The sequence below is a fragment of the Symphodus melops genome (assembly GCF_947650265.1).
Source record: "Symphodus melops genome assembly, chromosome: 6".
Classification (NCBI taxonomy): domain Eukaryota; kingdom Metazoa; phylum Chordata; class Actinopteri; order Labriformes; family Labridae; genus Symphodus; species Symphodus melops.
Window position 1 is genome coordinate 5,253,005 of NC_136696.1, and position 24,612 is coordinate 5,277,616.

At 41.4% G+C, this 24,612-nt stretch overlaps 1 protein-coding gene across 6 annotated transcripts; it reads left to right on the forward strand.

The window, feature by feature from the left end:
* The first annotated feature begins 996 nt into the window (after positions 1 to 996).
* cnot1 (CCR4-NOT transcription complex, subunit 1) lies at positions 997 to 23,860 on the forward strand. 6 transcript variants are annotated; one of them, XM_079345641.1, is made up of 49 exons: positions 997 to 1,204; positions 2,777 to 3,074; positions 3,192 to 3,299; positions 5,249 to 5,347; positions 5,641 to 5,709; positions 7,141 to 7,195; positions 7,632 to 7,835; positions 7,972 to 8,140; positions 8,332 to 8,458; positions 8,663 to 8,773; positions 9,038 to 9,208; positions 9,299 to 9,426; positions 9,563 to 9,803; positions 9,904 to 10,023; positions 10,246 to 10,368; positions 10,469 to 10,620; positions 10,764 to 10,914; positions 11,105 to 11,318; positions 11,572 to 11,697; positions 12,214 to 12,338; positions 12,461 to 12,747; positions 12,832 to 12,910; positions 13,053 to 13,289; positions 13,433 to 13,573; positions 13,661 to 13,840; positions 13,957 to 14,073; positions 14,553 to 14,663; positions 14,804 to 14,881; positions 15,200 to 15,377; positions 15,990 to 16,123; positions 16,235 to 16,531; positions 16,647 to 16,787; positions 17,103 to 17,207; positions 17,396 to 17,515; positions 17,720 to 17,914; positions 18,027 to 18,169; positions 18,333 to 18,441; positions 18,680 to 18,849; positions 19,158 to 19,389; positions 19,490 to 19,738; positions 20,002 to 20,165; positions 20,279 to 20,396; positions 20,494 to 20,595; positions 20,870 to 21,043; positions 21,171 to 21,320; positions 21,403 to 21,583; positions 22,413 to 22,545; positions 22,652 to 22,786; positions 22,904 to 23,860. In XM_079345641.1, the coding sequence occupies exons 2-49, from the start codon at positions 2,973 to 2,975 to the stop codon at positions 22,980 to 22,982; spliced, it is 7,134 nt and encodes a 2,377-aa protein (XP_079201767.1). In that variant the 5' UTR covers positions 997 to 1,204; positions 2,777 to 2,972; the 3' UTR covers positions 22,983 to 23,860. The 6 variants fall into 6 exon arrangements, with proteins under 6 accessions (XP_079201767.1, XP_079201763.1, XP_079201766.1 ...); XM_079345637.1 differs by having other exon boundaries at positions 12,832 to 12,909; positions 13,043 to 13,289; positions 15,969 to 16,123; positions 17,085 to 17,207; XM_079345640.1 differs by having other exon boundaries at positions 12,832 to 12,909; positions 13,043 to 13,289.
* Positions 23,861 to 24,612: the final 752 nt, after the last annotated feature.

The window sequence follows — 24,612 nt, forward strand, 5'->3', positions numbered from 1 at the left end:
CAGCACAAGCACTATAGGTTACAGACAGACACACAAAGAGAGAAGAAGTACAATTAACAAAAAACACAACATTTTAAATTAAAATAGAACAATCTATGAATCAAATATGGGACTCAGTAGTTCAAGCACTCGAACTAAAAACATTGGCATCCAAAATGGATCTGCTTTCATGTCTTTCATTTTAGATTGGCATTACATTGTCAATCAACAAAAACTGGTCAGTGGAGACATTATTGAACTCCAATAATATCTGTTTTTGTACCACAAATATAAAGATGCACAAAAAATACAGGAGACCGGCACAAGCACATTGATATGTGAGGGGAAAAAGGGGTTGCTTTAATGTTGGTCTGTGGGAGTAACATTTAAATGTAAACAAAAAACATCAACCTAGTTCAATATTCACTGAAAGGACGTGCATCTACCAAAATGCAATTTCAATTTGGGACAAACCATTTCAATTTCAAACCATGATTTAATTTACTTTAAACTTTATGCTACTGGAAAAGGTTACAACAGATAACAGGACACAGGGTTACAGTTAAATGGGCTTTCAGGTCTACAGCAGGTTCCTGTTCTGCAGCACATAAAAACAAAGATCACATCAGACGAAAGACACAACCAACATCAGACTTCATAGTTAGCGACACAGAAAATCATTAATTAATTAATTAATGAGGTGAAATTAGTGTTATTTTCCAGTTAAGTGTCAAAGGATTAAGCAACAATATGTTATTTTAGTTTGTAAACGTTGCCTATAATGAGAAGAGATAATTACTGCATAAACAGTTCTTGTGAATAATGCAAGTATTCAAACATTTTCACTCAGAACAGGGATTTCTTTTTTTATTATTATAGTTTTAGATTTCGCATTGATCCGTTGTTTCTTTAACCTTGTAGCAAAAATATAATTAATCAAGAAGAATCAAAAAAGCTTGATTGAATACTGTTATGATCTCACCTGAATGAACGTGCAGCCTGCACGGGCCAGGTGTCAGCAGCACACGAGCACCTTTGCGTCGCGCGAACAGTGCTCACGCGCTCCTCTTCGTCTCTCAAACCGTGAGCGCGCCGCTGTGGTGACAGTCGCCATTTTATTTTGAAAATCAAACTGATCTGGAGGCATAGAGATTCTTCCATTTCGTCAAGTTTGTTGCGAGAAACGAGAAGGGATGACCACCTGAATTACTTTCTTGGAAGCATGGTGAGATTTTACACGTATCTGATAAACTACCTTTAACGATATAGTTAATTTAACGCGAGAGTAACGATATTTACACGGAGGCTGACTGTTAGCCTCCAGCGCGGCGTCGTCTATTTTCTGAAAAGCAGCTGTCATAATACCCACACCAAAAGAGTAACAATTCCTCTATTTGTAACCGTAGGAATCCAATTTAAATTTAACGAGAAGAAGTGTTGCTATACACACCATCTGTATTGAGGAAATGTGACGGTAATTCATCTCTGTAAGAGCTAGCAATTTCAAATCGCGTTCATGTTGGCGTTTCCAAAGATAACCCGGAGCCCGTTCAAACGCTAACAAGGTGAGTGCTAACGTTAGCACGCACGATCGCCAAAATACTCGGCCTTGGAGCTTCGGCACTTGAAAAATGGTGACCATTTTATGGTTGGAATCCTCAGTGAGATACCAATAATTCTTATTTAGATTACTAAATTGACTAAACAAAAGAGCAACTTGGCTCAGTCGATTCAAACACTCCAGCTTGAAACAGGCTCATGTTGCTAACGTTAGCTTCACGTTCATGCTAATTCATTAGCATTAGCCCGTAGCCTACAGAGGCAGTTAGTGACATTACAGAAAGATAAAAAGGTAAACTGTAGATGTTAACCACATTTACGAGGTTATAGAGGGAGGTGCATTTTAAATAATGCCACTTGCTATGAGGATATTTGACTGAGGTGTGCCAAAGAGTTAGCAGTAATTATGAACGCTGAATGAATTCAGTTTAAACGTTAGCTAACGCGTCTTAAACTTCCCCCCACCAAGTGTTTATCACCGTCATGGTGTTAGTTAGCTAACGTCGCTACGTTGTCTACGTTGCCACACGAGTAGGGGACCAACATTTGTTTGAAATGTTCACTGACTTTTGTACATATCGTGATCATTTCAGACAACATTGTTGTCCCGTTGTCTCAGAGTTAGTTGCAAGTCGACTGCTTTGCCAATGACTGTAGGCAGATGCTAATGCACATTAGCTTGCTCTTTGTTTTACGCTCTCTAGATGTCTGTTTTTTTACTCGCTAGCTTGTCATACTACGTAAAGTGTTTATTTGTTGGTAAAGCACGTTTTATTTGTTTACAATTGTAAACGTTGGAGTTGGCTTCGTCTTTGGCTAACATAAATAGCTGTGTGTGTGTGTGTGCAACTTGGTTGGGTCCTGTTGAGGCCTAGTGCAAACTAATGGCACGCCAACTTTATATAACTCCACAGTAACTCTAATACAGTGCTTAACTGCGCAACCTCATCTCATATTCAGTGAACATTGGGATCTGATTAGCAGATGCATGCGAATTAAAAACGTGTATTTCTCTGCACCTCTTAGTCTGTTGTTCTTGTAGGCCCTCGGCCAGTTAAAATATTTCTATTTTGAATGGATTGCATGCTTTCTGTAAAATTACGAAAGTTAATGTTTAGAGATTTTCATAAGAGATATCTTGTTTGAATAGCTTGTTGTTATCACTGTTACTATATTTCTGTCTTAACAAATTAAATGTTTTGATAATAATTTTGAACTATTTTTGCTTTCATTTCAGATGCTGAACTTGATTTTAAACTGAAGGACCCTACTGAGCACTGGTAGTCCCTGATTGGAAATAAATTTTGGAAGCTCAACATATTTAACACCTTTTGGGGGGGGGGGAGCAGAAGTAACCTATCACTGAAGTGACTAAAGGGGAATAATGGTGATTTTGCGCCGTGCTCGGCCGCCTGCTTCCGCCCCAACCAGCAATGAATCTTGACTCGCTTTCGCTGGCTTTGTCTCAAATCAGCTATCTGGTGGACAATTTAACAAAGAAAAATTACCGAGCCAGCCAGCAAGAAATACAGCATGTAAGTGGTTACACAGATGGAAAATAAACTCTGACCATCAGTAAATAAGATATTCAGGGTGTCTTCCTTTGTACCCTTCAATCTATGTGTTCTGATGATTTCTACGTGCTCTCCTAGATTGTTAATCGTCACGGCCCAGAGGCAGACAGGCATCTACTACGCTGTCTCTTCTCCCATGTGGATTTCAGTGGCGATGGTAAAAGCAGTGGCAAGGACTTTCACCAGGTAATTTTTGATCAAAAACATGTTTAATTTTTTTCTATGTAGGTTTATTTAAGTTAACTGATAAAATCTGGACAACAACTGAACATCATTTGGCCTGCTCTTTCTAGAACGTAACTTCACTGATCATTTTACAAGTTCTCTATTTGTCTGGGTAAGGACACAGCAAGGCAGAAGAAAACTCGAGCACGTGTATATTTTTTACAAGTAGGGCTTACTGGAAAACAACAGTTAAGCTCTTGATATTAACTGCTATTAGACAGATTTTTGTTGCTGTCAACAACCTTTTTTTCTGTTATCCCATGCCCTAGGTTAATGCACAGCAGTCCACTATAGTTTATATGAAAGGGGATATATAGTAAGAAAATGTGTACTAAATGAGAACTTAGAGCTTTACAGTGAAACTGTTTTTACATTGATTTAACTGCAGCACTGGAAGGAACTGTTAAAACATCTACCAGACATTTACCAGGAAGTCATTTAGTTTAATTTAATTTAATGAACTTCTAAAAGTAATTAAAATAATGTATTATCAAGTACGGTAAACTTACTCATAAACGCATATTACTCCTATTGTATCTCCACATAATCTATCTATCTAGTATTGTAAAAAAAAACAAAAAAAAACACCCTGACCTATTCTTTAGGCCTGCAAGATATTTTACAATGTGCTAATACAATGTTTGTAGAAACTAGAAGTCTGCCTTTGTGATACTTTTCATTCGTAAACACTGTCTGCAAAACTAGCAAGGTTAGTTAGTTTTTCCCTCTAAAATGATGGGATAGCAGTGTGTACAATGAAGTCTTTGGACATTTACTCCTTGATTTTTCCGAGCACTGATAATGGTGCTTAAGGCATCTCTAAATTTACTAAAACATAGTCAAAAAAGGCACGTCAGTATAGTTGTTGTAGTTTATAGAGGAACACGTGGAAGTTGTTTGTGTATTCAGTGGTATCTGAAAACTTTACAGCTGGACTAATCAGCCAGGCGATTCCCTCTGACACAGGCCTAGTGTTAAAAGCAAACAGAGACTACAACTATGAGCTCTGCAGCACATGTACCACTTGGTAACTGATCATTTAGAGCTCATCATAATAACATTAAGTGCTGTTTATTGTATAGTGTATTATATAGTGTATGCTAACTCCACACATCTTATCATCATTGTTTACAATGATACAAAATGGTTTCTGCCCTCACTTGACATGCATTTTATAAACAGTGTCTTTTTACTTAATATATAATGGCATTCATACTTTTTCTGCTCACTGCTTAAGATGCATTTTTACTTACATATTGAAGAGGGAAGAAATGAACCTGACCAAGTGCACCGTTACTTTATTATAATTTGTAATGAAGGAAATCCCTGTGTAAAAGTTTGGGAACCGTGTCCAGTGACGACTTTCAGAGTCTTTCTTTGGGAACTTTGTTGTTTCCTGCGGTCAGCAAGTAGTCGGCAAGTAGTCTTTCCAGTTTTGCTTCTGCATTTCCATCCTTCTGGCAGAACACGTCAAGCTTAGAAGTAGTTTGGGAAAACAAAGACATGGGACTTTGGTAGCTCTTTTAAAACCTTCATCCTTCCTTGTGGTAATTTAGTTTGTTTGAGCAGGTGTTGAATAATTATTTGTTCAACTCATCTGAACTTTAAAAGTCTTTTTTCTATCCGTTGGGTGCACAACCACCAAGCATGTGTTCGTATGTAACAAAGATAAATGTCACTGGATTCCTAGACGTTCGAACATAGTTTTTTTCCCTTACATATTTTTTATTTTTTATAAAACGCTACAGTTAAGAGAATATGTCTTGGTTGATTTTTATTTATTTATTTTAGCAGAAATTGAGGAGTTATTGTTACTTTTTGGAAGCTTGCCGTCACATCTTGTTCTTCATCTGCCTCTGTTTTCTTTTCTCTCTTTTTCTCGGTACATTTTGCTTGTCAACTTGCCGAAGACACAGTTTTTGATCCAGGAGTGTGTGTCGCTGATATCAAAGCCAAACTTTATCTCTACTCTGTGTTACGCTGTTGACAATCCTCTGCATTACCAGAAGGTAAGGAGTAGATGCCACACTTTCTAAATTGTCCTGAATGTATGACAGCCTTTATTGATGGAATAATTCTTAGTACAAACAGCAAAAAAGAAATATAGTTGCAAAGCAGATCCAAAGTCAAAGGTTGCAAAAAGCAAACTAAAAAGTCCTTTCGTGTGAAAGCTCTACAGCATTGCAATGTCTTTCAGTATACGTATATCCGGCTATAATGGACTACGACATCCAGAAGTGTGCAGGCATTGTGCAAAACATTTGAGTTCATGCGGATGCCTAACTTTAACACTGTGTTTCAGAGTTTGAAGCCATCGGCCCATCTTTTCACTCAACTGAGTAAAGTTCTCAAACTCAGCAAGGTCCAAGAGGTAAGCCTGTTAAACAATGTATTTAGGTAATGAACAAACACAAACCATTTACCTGGGGAGTTATACTACAAGACCAGTTCAACATACCCAGGGTGTCTTTTGGATATCTGGCTTCATGAACCTGAACAAATAAGATCCGTCTTGAAACCGTCCTCCAAAGCTGCTTATCAAGCTTGTAAGTTAACGAAGAGTTTCTTCGAGTGCATTCACATAAAAGGATGGGTGTTGACTTCACATCGCCAACACGATTATGAATAAGTCTGCCACCATCAGATTGTCATACGTTACAAATTATGGATATTTTACAAATTGAGTCAGTAGCTTTTTTCTAAAAATGTTTATTTAGATGATCCAAAAGTAATGGTGCTCAATCTTCACTTTTGGGCCTCCATACACGTGTGGTGGGGACTGTCTTTTGAGACGCTGTCCTCTCTTTAGTTTGACATGTTAGTTGAGTCTAAGCATTTCTGGGTAGGAGTTGATGTTTCTCTTCGGGAAAATTACAGCGCACATGTGAGTTTAATGAGTCAGTGCCTTCAAACCCGATTGAAGATTGTGGATGCTGACTTAGTGCGGATATAGTTTTCCAAAAGGAGGGTGCGCCTGGGGTTGGCTTTCACCCACACGCGCAGAGTTGTCCCACTTTCCGTTGAACTGGCAGGTGCCTAACACCGGCTGTTAGCTTGTGCTAGCTTGCTTCATTATCCAAAATCCATTACAACAAATGTAATGTTCTCAGGTAGCTTGTAGTAAAGGTACAAGCTGTAAACGTACACATTAACCCTGCAGAGGACGTGTGCTTCTCGTGGACATGAGACCAACAGGAGGGGCCCAGGTTACATGTTGATTACAAGCTGCAATGAATTTGCTGCTGACTGAACCTTAAAACTTTTAACAGAAACTAAAATCAACACAAGCTGCAGCGACAACAGCAGTTAAAACGTCTCATGATTGGCTTTCTTACAGTTTAAAGGTTGATCATTTGGCTCTAGCCTCGACATAGCGAGTATGGGTGATGTTAGAATTAATAAGTGCATAAAGTCGTAGGTTTCATCATTGTTGTTGGTTGATAACCGTAAAGCTTTAATCGTATGAAAGTGTTTTCTAGTCTGTCCCTCCCCTCTCATGATCAGCTCACAGCTGTATGTAATCAAGAAATGTGATTGGTTACTAGGTGGCGTTTCATAAAGTTTGATCTCATATCTTCTCCGAGGTTGTGTTCAAGCATGAGTAACCAAGATGATCTTCTCAAATTAAAAGTTAACCATCAATGTTGTTCTAAAAATCAGAGTTAACCTGAAGTTACCCTGATAACTGCCCATCGAGCTTCCTAGTCTGTCCCTGAAGAGTTCAACCATAAGACTCTGAAATGCATCAATAACTTTTTTTTTATTTTATTTTTTACATTTTTTTAATCATTTTCTTTCCCAGGTGATATTTGGTCTTGCATTACTCAACTCCAGCAACGCAGACCTTCCAGGTTTTGGTGAGTTCTCGTCAAGTTTTACATATAAACCTTCAGAGAACACGCTATATGTCGCATGCACAGATTGGCACTTGTAAGTGATGTTTACTTCATTAGACTTTGTCAGAAATCTTTATGATCCAGATAAATATTTTTGGACTTTTGCATCAGTTAAACTTTTTGTTCTTGCAATAAAAACAAGTAAGCTTTTAAATCACCAAGAAACAAACAAACAAACCTATTGATGAAAAACATTGACCGTCACCCACAAAATAGCAGTGGATGTTTCGAGGCACCTGTTATTAAAAAGATTACAAACTGAACTAGTTACATATTGTGGAGGTGCTGATAAAAGATTAGAAACGTCGGTGTAATACATACAGTACCACCAAATACTGAAGTGGTTTGAATTATGTATAACCTGCACGTCCTAAAAAAATTTTGTACTCTCGCTCAGCTGCACAGTTCATCAAGCAGAAACTTCCAGACCTCCTGCGGTCATACGTTGACGCGGATCTCGGAGGGAATCAGGAAGGTGGCTTTCAAGACATTGCTATAGAGGTCTTGCACCTACTGCTCTCCCATCTACTGTTTGGCCAGAAGGGAGCCAGTGGGGTCGGCCAAGAGCAGATTGACGCCTTCCTCAAGACACTTTGCCGAGGTAGGGGATTCAGCGCAGATCTGGTGAAACCGTCTGGCTTATCACAAAGAAAATAATTACCAGCAGTAAATGGCTTTGTCAGACTTGAATTGTATACATTTAAACTGAAATAATTTGACTGTGTGTTGTGTTGCAGATTTCCCCCAGGAGCGCTGCCCTGTGGTGCTCGCACCACTGCTGTACCCTGAAAAACGGGACATTCTCATGGATAGGATTCTGCCAGACTCGGGGGAGTTAGCTAAGACCATGATGGAGAGTTCTCTTGCAGAATTCATGCAAGAAGTTGGCTATGGCTTCTGTGCAAAGTGAGTTATTTTCTTGAAAATAATTTTTGAAGGCTCTCATCTTGGAAAATCTGGTCTTGTAATGGAAGAGGTTTTCAAATATAAAAAAAAAAAAGCCAAATTCATCAAGCTAAAAGCAAGGCATAAGTCCAGTTGCTGCATATTTTACTTTACTCGCAGTCAGCAACACTTTGTGTGATTTATCTTTTCAGTCTGGATGAGTGCAGAAACATAATCATCCAGTATGGGGTGAGAGAGGTGACAGCCAGCCAGGTAGCCAGGGTCCTAGGCATGATGGCTCGTACACACTCCGGCCTAACTGATGGTATCCCACTACAGGTGAGGTTATTTTTGAATTCTTGATTTGTTCTTTGTTTGGTTACTTACTGCTAGATGGCTCAAAGAGAACAAAACAAATGATTATTCATCTCATTCACTCGCTTAATGTGAATTGGTGGACTAACGTATAGAGAATTTGAACACCAAGGGTCCATGTTTTACCTCAATGATGTTTTCTTAACATTTTAATTTTGTCTGTTCCAGTCTATCTCTGCTCCAGGCAGTGGAATCTGGAGTGATGGTAAGGATAAGAACGATGGTTCACAGGCACACACGTGGAACGTTGAAGTTCTCATTGACGTCGTCAAGGAAGTGGTAAGTAAACCTTAGTTTCACCTCGAATAAAAATTAATGCATTATTTTCAGCACAATTACATTACAATAAAATGAATTCCAGTTACATTTACTGCCTTCATACTCTTCATGAGAATACTACAGTACTGTAGGCACAAGCACCCAGTGCTATTACTGTGGAAATGAATTAAGTGAAATTCATCCCCAGCACAGAGAGTTAATAAGTCTTTCAGTAACCTGACAAAAATTAGGTTTTCAGTTGTGTATTTTGTGTGTTCCTTTTAGAATCCCAACTTGAACTTCAAAGAGGTGACCTACGAACTCGACCACCCAGGCTTTATAATCCGGGACAGTAAAGGTCTGCATATGGTGGTGTATGGCATTCAGAGGGGGTTAGGTATGGAGGTTTTCCCAGTCGATCTCATCTATCGGCCATGGAAACACGCCGAGGGACAGGTAATTAATATCAATTCACACTCTGTATACTTTTAGGCTGAGCTGTGGGTTTTTCATTTAAAAACATTAATCTTTCTTTCTTTTTTTCAGCTGTCATTTATTCAGCACTCCCTGATGAGTCCAGAAGTGTTCTGCTTTGCAGACTACCCTTGCCACACTGTGGCTATTGACATCCTTAAGGCCCCACCAGAGGATGACAATAGGGAGATTGCTACCTGGTATGTAGCTTGTTTCTTAGTATTTTTGAAAAGGGTTGTAGCAGCAGCTTTTCCTACTTGATGGTTATGTTTTGAAATATTGAGGGTTTCTATTAAAGCTGTTCTCCTTACTTAATTCTTCACCTTTTTCTTACAGGAAAAGTCTGGACCTTGTGGAGAGCCTGCTCAGGCTGTCTGAGGTTGGTCAGTATGAGCAGGTGAAACAGCTTTTTGGCTTTCCAATCAAGCACTGTCCAGACATGTTGGTGCTAGCGTTGCTGCAGATCTCCACCTCCTGGCACACACTGCGCCATGAGCTCATCTCAACCCTAATGCCCATCTTTCTGGGCAACCATCCTAACTCCGCCATTATCCTGCACTACGCCTGGCACGGACAGGTTGGTGGTACAAAGTGTTACTGTTAATGCTAGAGGTCATGATTTTTTTTAAACGTCTTGTATTTAAAAAAAACAAACTAACTGGTGGTTGTTTTTCCAGGGACAGTCTCCCTCCATTCGTCAGTTAATTATGCATTCAATGGCTGAGTGGTACATGAGAGGGGAGCAGTATGACCAGGCCAAACTTTCTCGCATCCTTGATGTGGCCCAAGACCTGAAGGTTTGACATCAAACATGAATTGTCCCCTTTGAAGCGAAGTAGTATAATGACATTATGCTGTTGGATTACATGACACCATGCATAAATAATGTACATCTTCACTTTTTGTCACTTAGTTTTTTCAGGGAACATTTAAAACAAGAGACATTAGAGGATGTAAAGCCATCATGTGTAATCTTTGTCTAAATAAAGATATAATGTCAATGTTTGGTTTTCTTTCAGTCTCTATCGATGCTGCTGAATGGTACTCCATTTGCCTTTGTTATTGACCTTGCTGCACTTGCCTCTCGCCGTGAATACCTCAAACTTGATAAATGGCTGACTGACAAAATCAGAGAGCATGGAGTAAGTACTGAATCTGTCGTACATTCAGTTATTTAAAAGAATGTTTGATTTTGTCCTCTACCCTGTATTTTGTTTCACAATACGTTTTGTGTTGTGTCAGGAACCTTTTATCCAGGCATGTGTGACATTCCTGAAGAGGCGCTGTCCATCCATTATGGGGGGTTTGGCCCCAGACAAGGACCAGCCTAAAAGCGCCCAGCTCCCCCCGGAGACCTTAGCCACCATGCTAGCCTGCCTGCAATCCTGCGCTGGGTGAGAAGTTGAACCTGTCACTGTGTAATGTGTCAACCCCTCTTTCTCCCTCTCAAGAAAACAGCATGTTTGCAGCTTTGGTCATTTTGACTCATATATTTAATCTTTTTCTAAACTTGGAGTTATATTCACTCTTTCTGTAGGAGTGTATCCCAGGAGGTGTCAGAGACTATCTTGACCATGGTTGCCAACTGCAGCAATGTAATGAATAAAGCCCGACAGCCACCACCTGGAGTAATGCCGAAAGGACGCGCCCCCAGCACCAGCAGCCTAGACGCCATCTCTCCTGTACAGGTAATACACATGAAAGCCATGTTGTGTCTCTGCAGGTTAAAGGTTTCATATGTATATTTATGTAACTTTATAGTCTCTTTGTCAACATCATGGACATGTGGCTTCAACATACCTGAATTGTGTAGCACTGACAGTCTCTCCAGTTCTAATTCTCTGTGTTGCTGTCTCTCACTCTCTTGTGATTCTCTAGATGGACCCTCTATCAGGCATGGGTTCTTTAAACCTCGGGGGCACAGCCACCTCCCACACTCAAAGCATGCAGGGTTTCCCAACCTCACTGAGTTCAGCTTTTAGTAATCCCCAATCCCCAGCAAAAGCTTTCCCACCACTTTCCAACCCCAACCCCAGCACACCATTTGGGGGCATAGGCAGCCTGTCCTCGCAGCTCCCTGGCATGGACTCTGGTACTATCAAATTTCTTTTGTTTTCTTTCTTTATTTTATTAGACAGTGTTTTTTGGGGGGGGGGTTACTTAAATAAAATCTGCATGCAGTTAACTAAAGAAAAGTATGGCTTGCATCAGTTATGTTTAATAAACATAGTTAATCTGATGGGCTTTTTTCAGAATTTTACACATTTGTAAAAGCAATATTTTATCAAAGAAAAAAGGATAGTAGTTTCGGCTGATATTCAGTTAACGGGAGTTCTCTGTTCCAGGTCCCTTGGGCTCAGGCATTGGTTCAAGTATCGGTTCTGGTCTGGGAATACCAACAGTGAATACTGATCCATTTGGCACCAGGAAGATGAGCACACCGGGCCTGAACCCACCTACCTTTCAGCAGAGTAAGATAAACGCCTGTATGTGGTGGAGGTATTGGTGTGACTGAGAGCCCCGCCCTGCTCAGCACTGTATTTCCTCTTCAGACAAATTTATTTCAAACTTCAGTGTGCCTCACGGAGGCTTTAATATATGCAAGTTAAGCGTGTCTTTAAAACAAAGACTTTAGAAAGACTTGGAGCTTTTTTTATTTTTTTTTAACCATTGATTGACAGTGACATTTGTTACTATCATACTCATTGGTAGTACGTATTTTATAATCAATAAAAATTAGTGTTTAATTGAGGAAATACAGGTCAGTCTTCCATTCCTTGTCTGTTTATGCTGACAGCCCCACTTCAGTGTATACTTTACAGCTTCAGAAAGGGGACTAACCTGACATAATCTGTTAGGACCCTTTTTGATGTCCTACCTGTTAAGTGATTACACAACAAGTTTCCTCAGCTTGTTAATAACTGGCCTCATGTGTTGGAGTGAGTCAATGACCGTGTATGTGCCTCTTTGTTGTTCTTCTCTTCCAGCTGACCTTTCTCAGGTGTGGCCGGAGGCTAACCAGCACTTTAGTAAGGAGATAGATGATGAAGCAAACAGTTACTTCCAGCGCATCTACAACCACCCACCTCACCCAACCATGTCTGTGGATGAAGTATGTACTGATTTCATTTCTTTGCTCACAAAGCACAAACTTAACCCTTCTAATTCACATTTTCAAGTATTACGGTTGCTTCTCCTTGAGTTAAATTGTCACTGATCTGTCTGTGCTACCAGGTTCTGGAGATGCTGCAGAGGTTCAAGGATTCAACTATCAAGCGGGAGAGAGAGGTTTTCAACTGCATGCTGCGGAACTTGTTTGAGGAGTACCGATTCTTCCCCCAGTACCCAGACAAGGAGCTGCACATCACTGCCTGCCTTTTTGGTGGCATTATTGAGAAGGGTCTTGTGACCTACATGGCCCTAGGGTTGGCCCTCCGTTATGTTCTTGAAGCCTTAAGAAAACCCTATGGATCCAAGATGTATTATTTTGGAATTGCAGCCCTAGATAGGTTTAAAAACAGGTATTGAATTGTTTCCTTTTGTTAAAAAATGCACTTGTTGAGCTGTGATTTTGTTTTAGGCTAACATGTCGATTGTACCTCTAGACTAAAGGACTACCCTCAATATTGTCAACATCTGGCTTCAATTGCCCACTTCTTGCAATTCCCCCACCATTTACAAGAGGTAATCAGGTTTCCTTAATTTATTTTTGCCAGATACATTTAAATCTAAATTGTCCCATCTTCCTCTGAAGGAAAGGATTCCTTTATACAGAGTGAAAAATTAAATCTCCCGCTCTGTCCTTTCCAATATCCTGTGTGTGCAGTATATCGAGTATGGCCAACAGTCACGGGACCCTCCGGTGAAGATGCAAGGCTCCATCACCACCCCTGGCAGTCTGGCACTGGCACATGTACAAGCTCAGTCACAACCTGGTGGACCCAAAGCCCCGCAGCCCGGTCAGCCCAGCACCTTAGTCACCACCACAACAACTACAACAACAGTGGCAAAGACCACCACCATCACAAGACCAACACCCAGCACCTTCAAGAAGGATGTGCCTGTGAGTCGGCCTTTTTTTCAACCCCTAATTTCATGATGTCATTTGTCAGTGTTTTCATTTTCTGTCTGTGATTTTGCATGACAATATTATCTTCTGTATTTAAAGCCAAGTTTTTCAAAGGTTATTGTTGTTCATATCTGCAGCCGTCTATCAACACAACCAACATTGACACCCTGCTGGTGGCCACTGACCAAACAGAAAGGATTGTAGAGCCTCCAGAGAATGTCCAGGAGAAGATTGCTTTCATCTTCAACAATCTTTCTCAGTCAAACATGACACAGAAGGCAAGTGAAACAGACACAACATAGCTGTAACACTGTGACCAGAACAATCCAAGAATTCTTTATACTTACTATTTTGTCTGTTTTCAGGTTGAGGAGTTAAAAGAGACGGTGAAGGAGGAGTTCATGCCCTGGGTGTCTCAGTACCTGGTGATGAAGCGTGTCAGCATTGAGCCTAACTTCCACAGCCTCTATTCCAACTTCCTGGATACTCTGAAGAACCCCGAGTTTGTTAAGATGGTCCTCAATGAGACCTACAGGAATATCAAGGTAAAAGAAATTCTAAAAAAAAAAAAGTGTTTTGCCTGCCAGTAATTCATGTTCAGTCCTGCTGTCACAATCTCTCAAATACTCACTCTCCCCTTCCATCTTTTTCTTTCTTTCAGGTTCTGTTGACATCTGACAAGGCGGCTGCCAATTTCTCTGATCGCTCCCTGCTGAAGAACCTGGGCCATTGGTTGGGCATGATAACACTGGCCAAAAATAAACCCATTCTATATACAGTAAGAGATTCTCACTCAGGGTTTGGTTGTGTTTTAGTATGTTATCACAGACTGTGTTAGGAGGCAAAACCACAAACCTGATTGTTGTATCAATGCTGTGTGTAGCTGGATGTATTCACAGTATCAGTGAATCCGTGGTAAAGGACATACTTGCTAGTAGAAAACCATAATGAAGCAGCTTTATAATGTGCATGAAGATCACACCGGTCCCTCACAGGTTGTGTGATGTAAAGCTCAATCAACCTCGCTCTTGGAGAGCTTTGTACTGTATTACCGTCTGTGTTCACACATTTGATAAACCTGACTTCATGTGGAAGTGTTTGGAGCTGGCAGGATACAGTGTAAGAAAAAACCTGTCAGTTTACTCTTATACGGGAATTTCCAGGAGTTTTGTGTATGTGGAGGAACACCATTTTTTTTTTAAGTATAGAGTCCGCTATCGGCTAAGGTTGTCTAAAATACTCTTCTTCTATTGCCAGGATCTTGAAGTAAAATCTCTACTATTGGAAGCCTATGTGAAAGGCCAGCAGGAGCTGCTGTATGTGGTTCCATTTGTTGCCAAGGTTTTGGAATCCAGTCTTCGCAGCATGGTGAGTAACGCATTACCAATACATCAAATCTCTTCTGTAATTCAGTTATTAAGATTCCTTAAGATCAATAAATAAAACTGTGCCCTTTAATGTTTTCAATCTTGTTGACTTAATCATGATTTGTGTCTCTGATTTTGTAGGTTTTCAGGCCCCAGAATCCCTGGACCATGGCAATCATGAATGTTCTTGCTGAACTACATCAAGAACATGACCTCAAGGTAACCGTTTTCTCCCTCATTAATAGCCTCTAACAGAAGTGGGTTTTGGAAATGTAGTCCATCAAAATCATATTGAAAATAAATTGTGATGCTAAAAGGTCATGACTAAATCTAAGATTACTAACTGTGATCAGTCCCTGCATTGAATATCAGATTAGTTTACAGAACTGTGTTCATGTTCATCATTTCCACATACCCTGTCGTGCATGGTAACCATTCTCATAAACGCTTTGTCCCTCTAATGTTGCCTCATTCGGCTTGTAGACAATAAATTTGAAACAATAGCTTCACTAAAGTCTGCTGACATTGTTTCTGCAGCTCAACCTGAAGTTTGAGATTGAAGTTCTGTGCAAGAACCTGTCGCTGGACATCAATGACCTCAAGCCAGGAACCTTGCTGAAGGATAAGGAGAAGCTGAAGAGTCTGGAGGAGCAGCTGTCTGCACCAAAGAAGGAGACAAAGCCTCCAGAGGAGATGTTGCCAGTTTCTAGCACAGGTGGATGCCTCTTTTTTTGCTTTGGCTGTGTGCTGCTTTATAACTTACTGTACATGTAAAATGGTCTAAAAACATGAACAAAATTACAGTAAATCATGTTTGTCTATACATTTATCATTACTTACCCCAGTTCATTGTTTGGAAATGTGTTTTATTTTTAAGGGTTAAAAACTTATCCTCCCAAATCATTAAAGAAAAATATTGGCAATAATGTTTTGTTAGGCTGAGTCTGAAAGTCCTCAAAACCCATATATGTGTGTGTGTGTGTGTGTGTGTGTGTGAGACCATGTTAAGATATCAATATCTGAAAATGCTTTGGCAAGCTTATTGCTAATCCTTGTTTTGTGTTTTGCAGACAGCTAGAATCATTTTCCAATCATTCTTGGTTGTTTTTTTTTTGTTTGTTTTAAAATTTGATGCTAAAAGTCCATTATGACTTGTATTTGGTGCCTGTATGCTTGCTTCTGTTTCAAACTTGTTTATAGATGCCTTCTTATTTTTGTTGCCTGTGAGTTTGCTCTCATTTCATGTTGTCTGAAAGATTAGCCTTTTCTTGTGATTTTAATCCAATTAGTGTTTTGTGACCAACAGGAGACTTTGTTCCATTTGCAGCTCCTCCATCAACCCCAGCTACCACCACCACCACTTGCACAACCACAGGCCCCCCCACCCCCCAGTTCAGCTACCACGACATCAATGTGTATGCCTTGGCAGGCCTTGCTCCACACATCAATATTAATGTCAATGTAAGTATTAGGGAGCTGAAAAACACAGAGGTGTATTTTCAACTAACAAGACTGAAGCACGTCTTCTCTTTTTCCTCTGTTTATAACTGTTTAAACCTCCCCCATGTTCAGATCCCTCTGCTCCAGGCCCATCCTCAGTTGAAGCAGTGCGTACGGCAGTCAGTAGAGCGAGCTGTCCAGGAGCTGGTGCACCCCGTGGTTGACCGCTCTATCAAAATTGCCATGACAACCTGTGAGCAAATCATCAGGAAGGACTTTGCTCTGGATTCTGAGGAGTCCCGCATGCGTGTGGCTGCCCACCATATGATGAGAAACCTGACCGCTGGCATGGCCATGATCACCTGCAGGGAGCCCCTGCTCATGAGCATCGCCACCAACCTCAAGAACAGCTTTGCTGCTGCACTTCGGGTGAGCTGAATGCTTAGACTTGGGCTCATATCTGTAAATTACAGAGATCACTTGACTTTCTTTCATTTTACTCATTTGCTGAGTTTCTGCTTCTTGGTTTTTTTTTTCTCTTCAGGCACCAACACCCCAACAGAGGGAAATGATGGAGGAGGCTGCAGCCAGAGTTGCCCACGATAACTGTGAACTGGCGTGCTGCTTTATTCAGAAAACAGCCGTGGAGAAGGCTGGTCCTGAAATGGACAAGAGACTTGCCACGGTGAGACTCTTTAAGAAAAACACACTCAACAGCAGCATATATTTGGATTTATTTCTGCTTAATGTAATGTGCAGAGTGTCTTTCTAGGCAGACCTGATTACTAACATAGCCAACAGAAGTTCTGGTGTTAACTAAAATGAATAACTACCACATCATTATGCAAGTTTCTCTTAGTTAGGACCTAACGCTAAGAAGTGTGGGGGCTTTCATTAGTATGAATTATGATTTTTTTCTTTTTTGGTGTTCCTATAAAATGTATTTCTACACTACTGAGGAGCATGTGTTAATTTCTTGAAGGGGTCTCCTCTCTTCCAGGAGTTTGAGCTGAGGAAGCATGCACGTCAAGAGGGACGCCGCTATTGTGATCCCGTTGTTCTGACTTACCAGGCTGAGCGCATGCCTGAGCAGATCAGACTCAAGGTGAGATCAGTAAACAGCCCAGATGTGGGTTCTATTAGAAAAGGCTGTACGTGTTGGTTCTATCTATTGCTATTGACAGCTTGTGGTATTGTTGTAATAGACTGTTCCCTTAGTTACTGAATGTAAGATGATCCAGTGCTGTTTATGCTAATGTTATCTCACGGCCTGTTTTCTTGTTTGTGTTGCAGGTGGGAGGAGTGGACCCCAAACAACTGGCTGTTTATGAGGAGTTTGCAAGGAATGTTCCAGGTTTCTTACCCAGCAATGATCTCTCCCAACCCACTGGCTTCTTGGCTCAGCCCATGAAGGTCTGTTTTTTTTTTAAAAACTTGAATCTTAAAGGAAATAATTAAACAAAAGCAGAGACATATCACAAAACTATTTTTGTTTGCAGTAGAAGGTACAATAGATGGAAATTAGATTTTTGTGTAAGTCAGGGAATTGCTAAGGACTTGGGTGGCAGTTATGAAGCCACAGAATTTAACTGTGTTGCTCTTTATCTGTTTTAACAGCAACAGGCATGGGCCACAGATGACGTCGCTCAGATCTATGACAAATGCATGGCAGACTTGGAGCAGCATCTTCATGCCATCCCTCCAGCTCTTGCCATGAACCCCCTGACTCAGGCTCTGCGCAGCCTGCTGGAAGCTGTCGTCTTGGCCAGAAACTCCAGAGATGGCATTGCTGCACTTGGCCTGCTGCAGAAGGTGGGGTGCTTATTTATACAGATGAATGCATGTCTAAAGAAAATCTAAATGTTGGAGACGTAGTGTTGAGGATCAAATGATGCTGACCTGCACTGGTTTGTTTTGATCACAGGCTGTAGAAGGTCTCCTTGATGCTACGAGTGGGGCTGATGCCGACTTGCTGCTTCGCTACAGGGAGTGCCACCTGCTCGTCCTTAAAGCTCTACAGGATGGACGGGCCTATGGACCACAGTGGTGCAACAAGCAGATCACCAGGTCAGCGCACATTTGATATCAGAGCATTATTTATATTATCCCTCCATCTGAGTTGTTTAGACTTTGAGTAGATGGATAGAACCAGAGAGTTGTTGAAGATAAAATGTCTCCTGCAGTCTTTTGATGTAAAGGTTAAAAAATGTGTTTGCCGTTTGTCCCTCAGGTGTCTGATTGAATGTCGTGACGAGTACAAATACAACGTAGAAGCAGTTGAGCTTCTGATCAGGAACCATCTTGTGAACATGCAGCAGTATGACCTACACCTGGCACAGGTACACATTTTCTCTCTTCCAGTCACATTTGTTTTTGTATTGTATTTTTTCAGTTTGGTCTGAATCCTTCAGCAGTCCATTATGTCTTTGATTTTTGTTGTACTGTCTTCACCTCGGAGTTGTAGTTTGTGTAGTTGTTTTTGCTTCAATATTACCAATGGTAAGTTTAGCACACTGTGTACAGACACTGCATGATCTGAGTACCATAACACGCTAATGACTCTTTGTTTTCTTCTAGTCGATGGAGAATGGATTGCACTACATGGCGGTAGCTTTTGCCATGCAGTTGGTGAAGCTGCTGCTGGTGGATGAACGCAGTGTGAGTCATGTCACAGAGGCTGACCTCTTCCACACAATCGAGACCTTAATGAGGACCTGTGCACACTCCAGAGCAAACGCACCTGAGGGGTAAATAACTGCAATAGCAAAACTTTCTTTTTTATTTACCCGTACACGAAAAGTAAATGATTTAGATCCTGGATACATATGAAGTCAGTAAGGTGACTGCTGAACAATGAGGAAGTGAGGTTAAAAGTAAAGTACTGCAACTCGACTTTATTTACGCATGTTTTCAGATTGTGATTTATTGATATCTGCCACATTTTGATTGAGAACTTACCTAAATGTTTTCATCTTTAACAATTAAAGTATCGGGCAAAATACATGACTTCAATGTGAGATTGTTAAAACCAAAGTGCTGTGCTCCTTCTCCCCAGGCTTCCCCAACTGATGGATGTTGTTCGTTCCAACTATGAGGCCATGATTGACCGTGCCCATGGTGGACCCAACTTCATGATGCACTCTGGGATTTCCCAGGCTTCTGAATATGATGATCCTCCAGGCCTGAGGGAGAAGGCAGAGTACCTCCTCAGGGAATGGGTCAACCTGTATCACTCAGCTGCAGCTGGCAGGGACAGCACCAAAGCTTTCTCTGCATTTGTTGGCCAGGTAAATGTGTGTTTATCTTAATCAAATACAAGTGGTCAAAAATGTCTTTGACTCTTGATTCTCATGTTTCCCCTCTCATCATCCTTTCTTTGTCTTCTAGATGCACCAGCAGGGAATCCTGAAGACCGATGACCTGATCACAAGGTTCTTCCGGCTGTGCACAGAAATGTGTGTAGAGATCAGCTATCGGGCACAAGCTGAGCAGCAGCACAACCCAGCAGCCAGCGCAGCCATCATCAGAGCCAAGTGCTACCACAACCTGGATGCCTTTGTTAGGCTGATAGCGCTGCTGGTCAAACATTCTGGAGAGGCCACAAACACAGTGACTAAAATTAACCTCCTCAACAAGGTATGGAAACATGTCGCTCTGAAACAAGTAGATTTTTTTTAGACTGGGAATTTTAGGAAACAAAGTTAAACATTGGTTAATCTGTGAAACTCACTGAAGTTTGAAAGTGGAATTTTTAACTTTCAGTCTATTAGAAAGTTTGGTTTCATTAATTTTTAAAGTTTGAACCTCTTCAGAGATTAGAAATGAGAATTAGACGTTGTCTCATGACCTAAGATTGTTTGCTTAACTGGATTATAATTGATCTGAAATTGTTTTTGTAGGTGCTTGGTATTGTAGTTGGTGTGTTGATCCAGGACCACGATGTCCGGCAGACAGAATTCCAACAGCTGCCCTACCATCGCATTTTCATCATGCTGCTGCTGGAGCTCAACGCTCCTGAACATGTCCTGGAGACCATTAACTTCCAGACACTCACAGCTTTCTGGTGAGACCTTCATGTACTCATGTTGATGCTTTTGTCTGAGGCCAACCACATCCCTGTATTTAAAGAATTGATGTTCTTTGGTTTGGAATAACGGTTTTTATTTTTATCTGCAGCAACACCTTCCACATCCTGAGACCCACCAAAGCACCGGGCTTCGTGTACGCCTGGCTGGAACTCATCTCCCATCGAATCTTCATCGCCAGGATGCTAGCACACACACCCCAGCAGAAGGTATGAACATGAAAACAAGAGGCTCATGTTTGATATAAACGTTGCTGTCTTGATGATACTTCAGAGTTTGCTCTTATACATGGATGTTGTCTTGAAGGGTTGGCCCATGTATGCACAGCTGCTGATCGACCTCTTCAAATACCTGGCCCCGTTCCTGAGAAATGTAGAGCTCAACAAACCTATGCAAATCCTCTACAAGGTGCCGTCTCATTTTACTAAAGTTTGTTAGTATGCCTCTTTATTCACTTGGGCTATAGAATACTAAGTGGTCTTTATTCTACATTTACTAAATGGCCTGAGTTAATTTACCTTCAATAGTGATCCTCTTTTATGTATATATTTATTGGTAGAGATACGTAGGTTGTGTCAGACCTGACCTGTGTCAGACCTAGCATAGGATCAGCTGTTTCTTCCCTCTGCTGTTTTGTTTTTGGGTTTTTTTCAAAGATAATAATAATTTCTCTGCTTTTTAGGGCACGCTGCGAGTGCTCCTGGTCCTGCTGCATGACTTCCCAGAGTTCCTGTGTGACTATCATTACGGCTTCTGTGATGTTATCCCACCCAACTGCATTCAGCTCCGAAACCTCATCCTCAGTGCCTTTCCACGCAACATGAGGCTCCCTGACCCTTTCACACCCAATCTCAAGGTAAACAAGTCAAAGAAACACAGGTTGTGCTTGAGCAGGATCCATGTGTTTCAGCAGTCTGCAGAAGTATAGTTTGAATTTTCTTTGAAAGATGTACATCTCCTAACTGTTTTATTGAACTCCCCAGGTCGACATGCTGAGTGAGATCAACATTGCCCCCCGTATCCTCACCAACTTCACAGGCGTCATGCCCTCCCAGTTCAAGAAAGACCTCGACTCGTATCTGAAGACTCGATCACCCGTCACTTTCTTGTCTGAGCTGCGTAGCAACCTGCAGGTAGGCACCAGGTCTCCTTACAAACTAGTAACGGTTTTAATGTGTCCAGAAAAGAACTGACATGTTTTTCATTCTTTCTAAGGTGTCTAATGAGCCAGGAAACCGTTACAACATCCAGCTGATCAATGCTCTGGTGTTATATGTAGGCACACAGGCAATTGCTCACATTCATAACAAGGGCAGCACCCCCTCCATGAGCACCATCACCCACTCTGCACACATGGACATCTTCCAGAACCTGGCTGTGGATCTGGACACTGAGGGTAAGCAAACCAGAAGTCAGTCCCTCCAGGATTTCGCAGACTTTTTGGGGTATTGTTGCGGCCTAAAATGCCTGATTTCGCAACAGTTTTTCCAAAAAATTGCAATATGTTGCAATGTTTTTAGTCAATTATTTTCTTGCTCACACTTTGATGTGATTGAGTGATATGTTAACCTGAGCAGAGCGATTTACTGAAACATATTTCTCCGTCTCACTCAGTGACGTCTCCCCCTCTCACTCTCTCTCACACACACAGACACCACCACACACACACACACACACACACACACACACACACACACACACATATGCTCCGTGTCTGCTGGGTTAAAAACGATCTCAAATATTAAACATGCAATAAAAAGAGACAGAGCAGAGTCAGCTACACGGCGGCACTTTGTCAACAAACTGTTGTCATGGAGACAGGACAGACCTGCAGCGCTTTTCTTCTCAGCGCACAAGCACTTAATGCACACTCTCCTGAGAGCAGATAAACAGGGAAGTGAGTTTGGTCTGTGGTCACTAAACTTTGGTGATGTATAGCTCGCTGTTTTCGCGGGGGATTAGTCTGATTGGTGAAAGTTGCGGGGAAAATTATTTTGATTGTACAAATTTGCAGAAAAGTTGCGGTGATTGGACAAAATTGCAAGGTTCCCCAGAAATCACAGGTATTGGTTGAATTTGCGTGAATTGTTGCGTTCCCAACATCACAACTTCCTGGAGGGACTGGAAAGTAGTTTGGATTTTTTGCTTGTGTGAAAATGTCTTGAGTGTTCCTCGTACTGAGGTCAAAGTTGAGCACTCTGATCATGTTCCTGTTGTCATTTCAGGGCGCTACCTGTTCCTGAATGCAATCGCCAATCAGCTGCGCTACCCCAACAGCCACACTCACTACTTCAGCTGCACCATGCTCTATCTGTTTGCTGAGGCCAACACTGAGGCCATCCAGGAGCAGATCACCAGGTGAGACGGGCTCTGGTTTCTGGCTGTTGAATATCTTCAGAGGCATTTCTGATTCCATTATACCCACTTTGGAGTAAAAGTTAAAAGCTGTCTGTTCTTCCTCCAGGGTTCTGCTGGAGAGGCTGATTGTGAACAGGCCTCACCCATGGGGTCTCCTCATCACCTTCATTGAGCTGATAAAGAATCCTGCCTTCAAGTTCTGGAGCCATGACTTTGTGCACTGTGCCCCCGAGATTGAAAAGTATGTTTCCTGTGTGACTTAATGTACAGGCTCGGTTATTGTTTGAAAAATCTACAAAGTACTCGTTTGTATTAAGGTCAGCCTGACTTAATGAGATACCTGTCCCTCCCTCCCCAGGCTGTTCCAGTCAGTGGCCCAATGCTGCATGGGACAGAAGCAGGCCCAGCAGGTGATGGAGGGCACTGGTGCCAGCTAGCCTGTATACCAGCCAGCTTGTAGCCCTCGGGAGAGATGCCACGGCCTTGACCCACTCCCCCCACCTCTCACGCACACACACATACACACCTCTCCCACTGTACTGTTGGCACTGGATAAACTGGCACCCACAGTGATTCGAGATGTGGATCAAAGGACTACTGCTCATCGATCTGAGGAGTTAGATTTTTGTTGTTCCCTTTTGGGGCTGAATTAAAATGGAGAGAATGGATTGAGACATACTGTTTAATATACTTTTTTTGATGCTTTGTTGTAAATATTGGAACAAAGGGAGAACGGGAGCATAGATAAGGGGAGAGCGATGCACATGTCAAATAAAATATGTTGTGACATGAACAGACACATTTTCACTCACTACCAAAGTCCTTGGTTTGCTTCCCTCCCACACAAATCCTGTTTTCTTCTGAGTTTTGTTTTTTTGCTTTCAGAGGCTGAATGGTAGATGATTGAAGAAGAAAAAAAGCTGCCTGCTACTTTCATTTGATTCCTTTTTATCCCTGAGTGGGACAGGAAGATGGAGCTCAGACTCCCAGGTGGGGTGGAAGTCTGCTCCTGGTGTGATGGTGGAGACAGATTGCTGACAGTTTGTCGATTTTGAAGTTGGCTCTGGAAGTCTCTCCCTGGCACTTGTAAATTGTTCAAAGTGATGGTTACATCGTATCTTGACAATTTGTACAAAGATCCAAATTGAAGAACAACAATGGAAGGACCAATACAGCCCATTTTGTAACATTTTGAATGTTTTGTAAATGTATTGGTCCATGTGTTGTATTTTGTAGTCCTTTCTAGTTTGCCTTTAGTTCTTGCTACTTAACTGCAGTATGCGTACATACAGGAAATAAAGCATTCAAACTGCAACGCATCTGTGTTCATTCACGACCACGAGACAAAAAGATGCTCCAAAACCAGATGTTTTCTCTGTGTAACCATGATTTACATGCTGAATTATAGCTGTCCGTTGTTAAATCATGACTTCACGCTTCAAAGGTTAAACTTGTTCATCACTGTACTGACTTTTGAATGACTGATATTGGGTACAGTATGTGTATTTGTTGTGTAAGGTTTGTAGGACAAGAAAATGCAGAAAGATTTTCTTACTGACTTCTAAGACCAGCAGCAGGGAAGTTTCCAGGTAATGTGACACAGGCACACAAACTGTAACAGCCTGTTGATCATTACATTATCAAAATTAGATTTTCTGAAAGATTTCAATGAGTTTGAGGAAGAAAACGCCAAGAATCTGTTTTTATGTTCACATTGCAGTATTCTACGGGAAGTGAGTCTGTGCAGATAAGTGTCAGTATGCACCCTCTATTGCTGCATCCCAATTCTCCTGTGTGCTCTTTCCCACTCTCTAGATGTCTCTCTTCTTGGAGAGTTATGGATAGAGGAGAAAACAGCTGTAGACAAACATTCCCCTCGAGCTTTGCAAAACGCTACTTGATCTGCAACATGGCTTTTAATGCTGAGAAGGGAAGTCATAGAGCAGGAAATGTTGACTTATACATTGTATTATAGGTTTACAAATTCAAACCGTGTACCACTTTGAGGGTAAGGTCACTTCAATCACTGCATTTATGACCATTAGGTGTTATTTTGCAGGTCTGTTC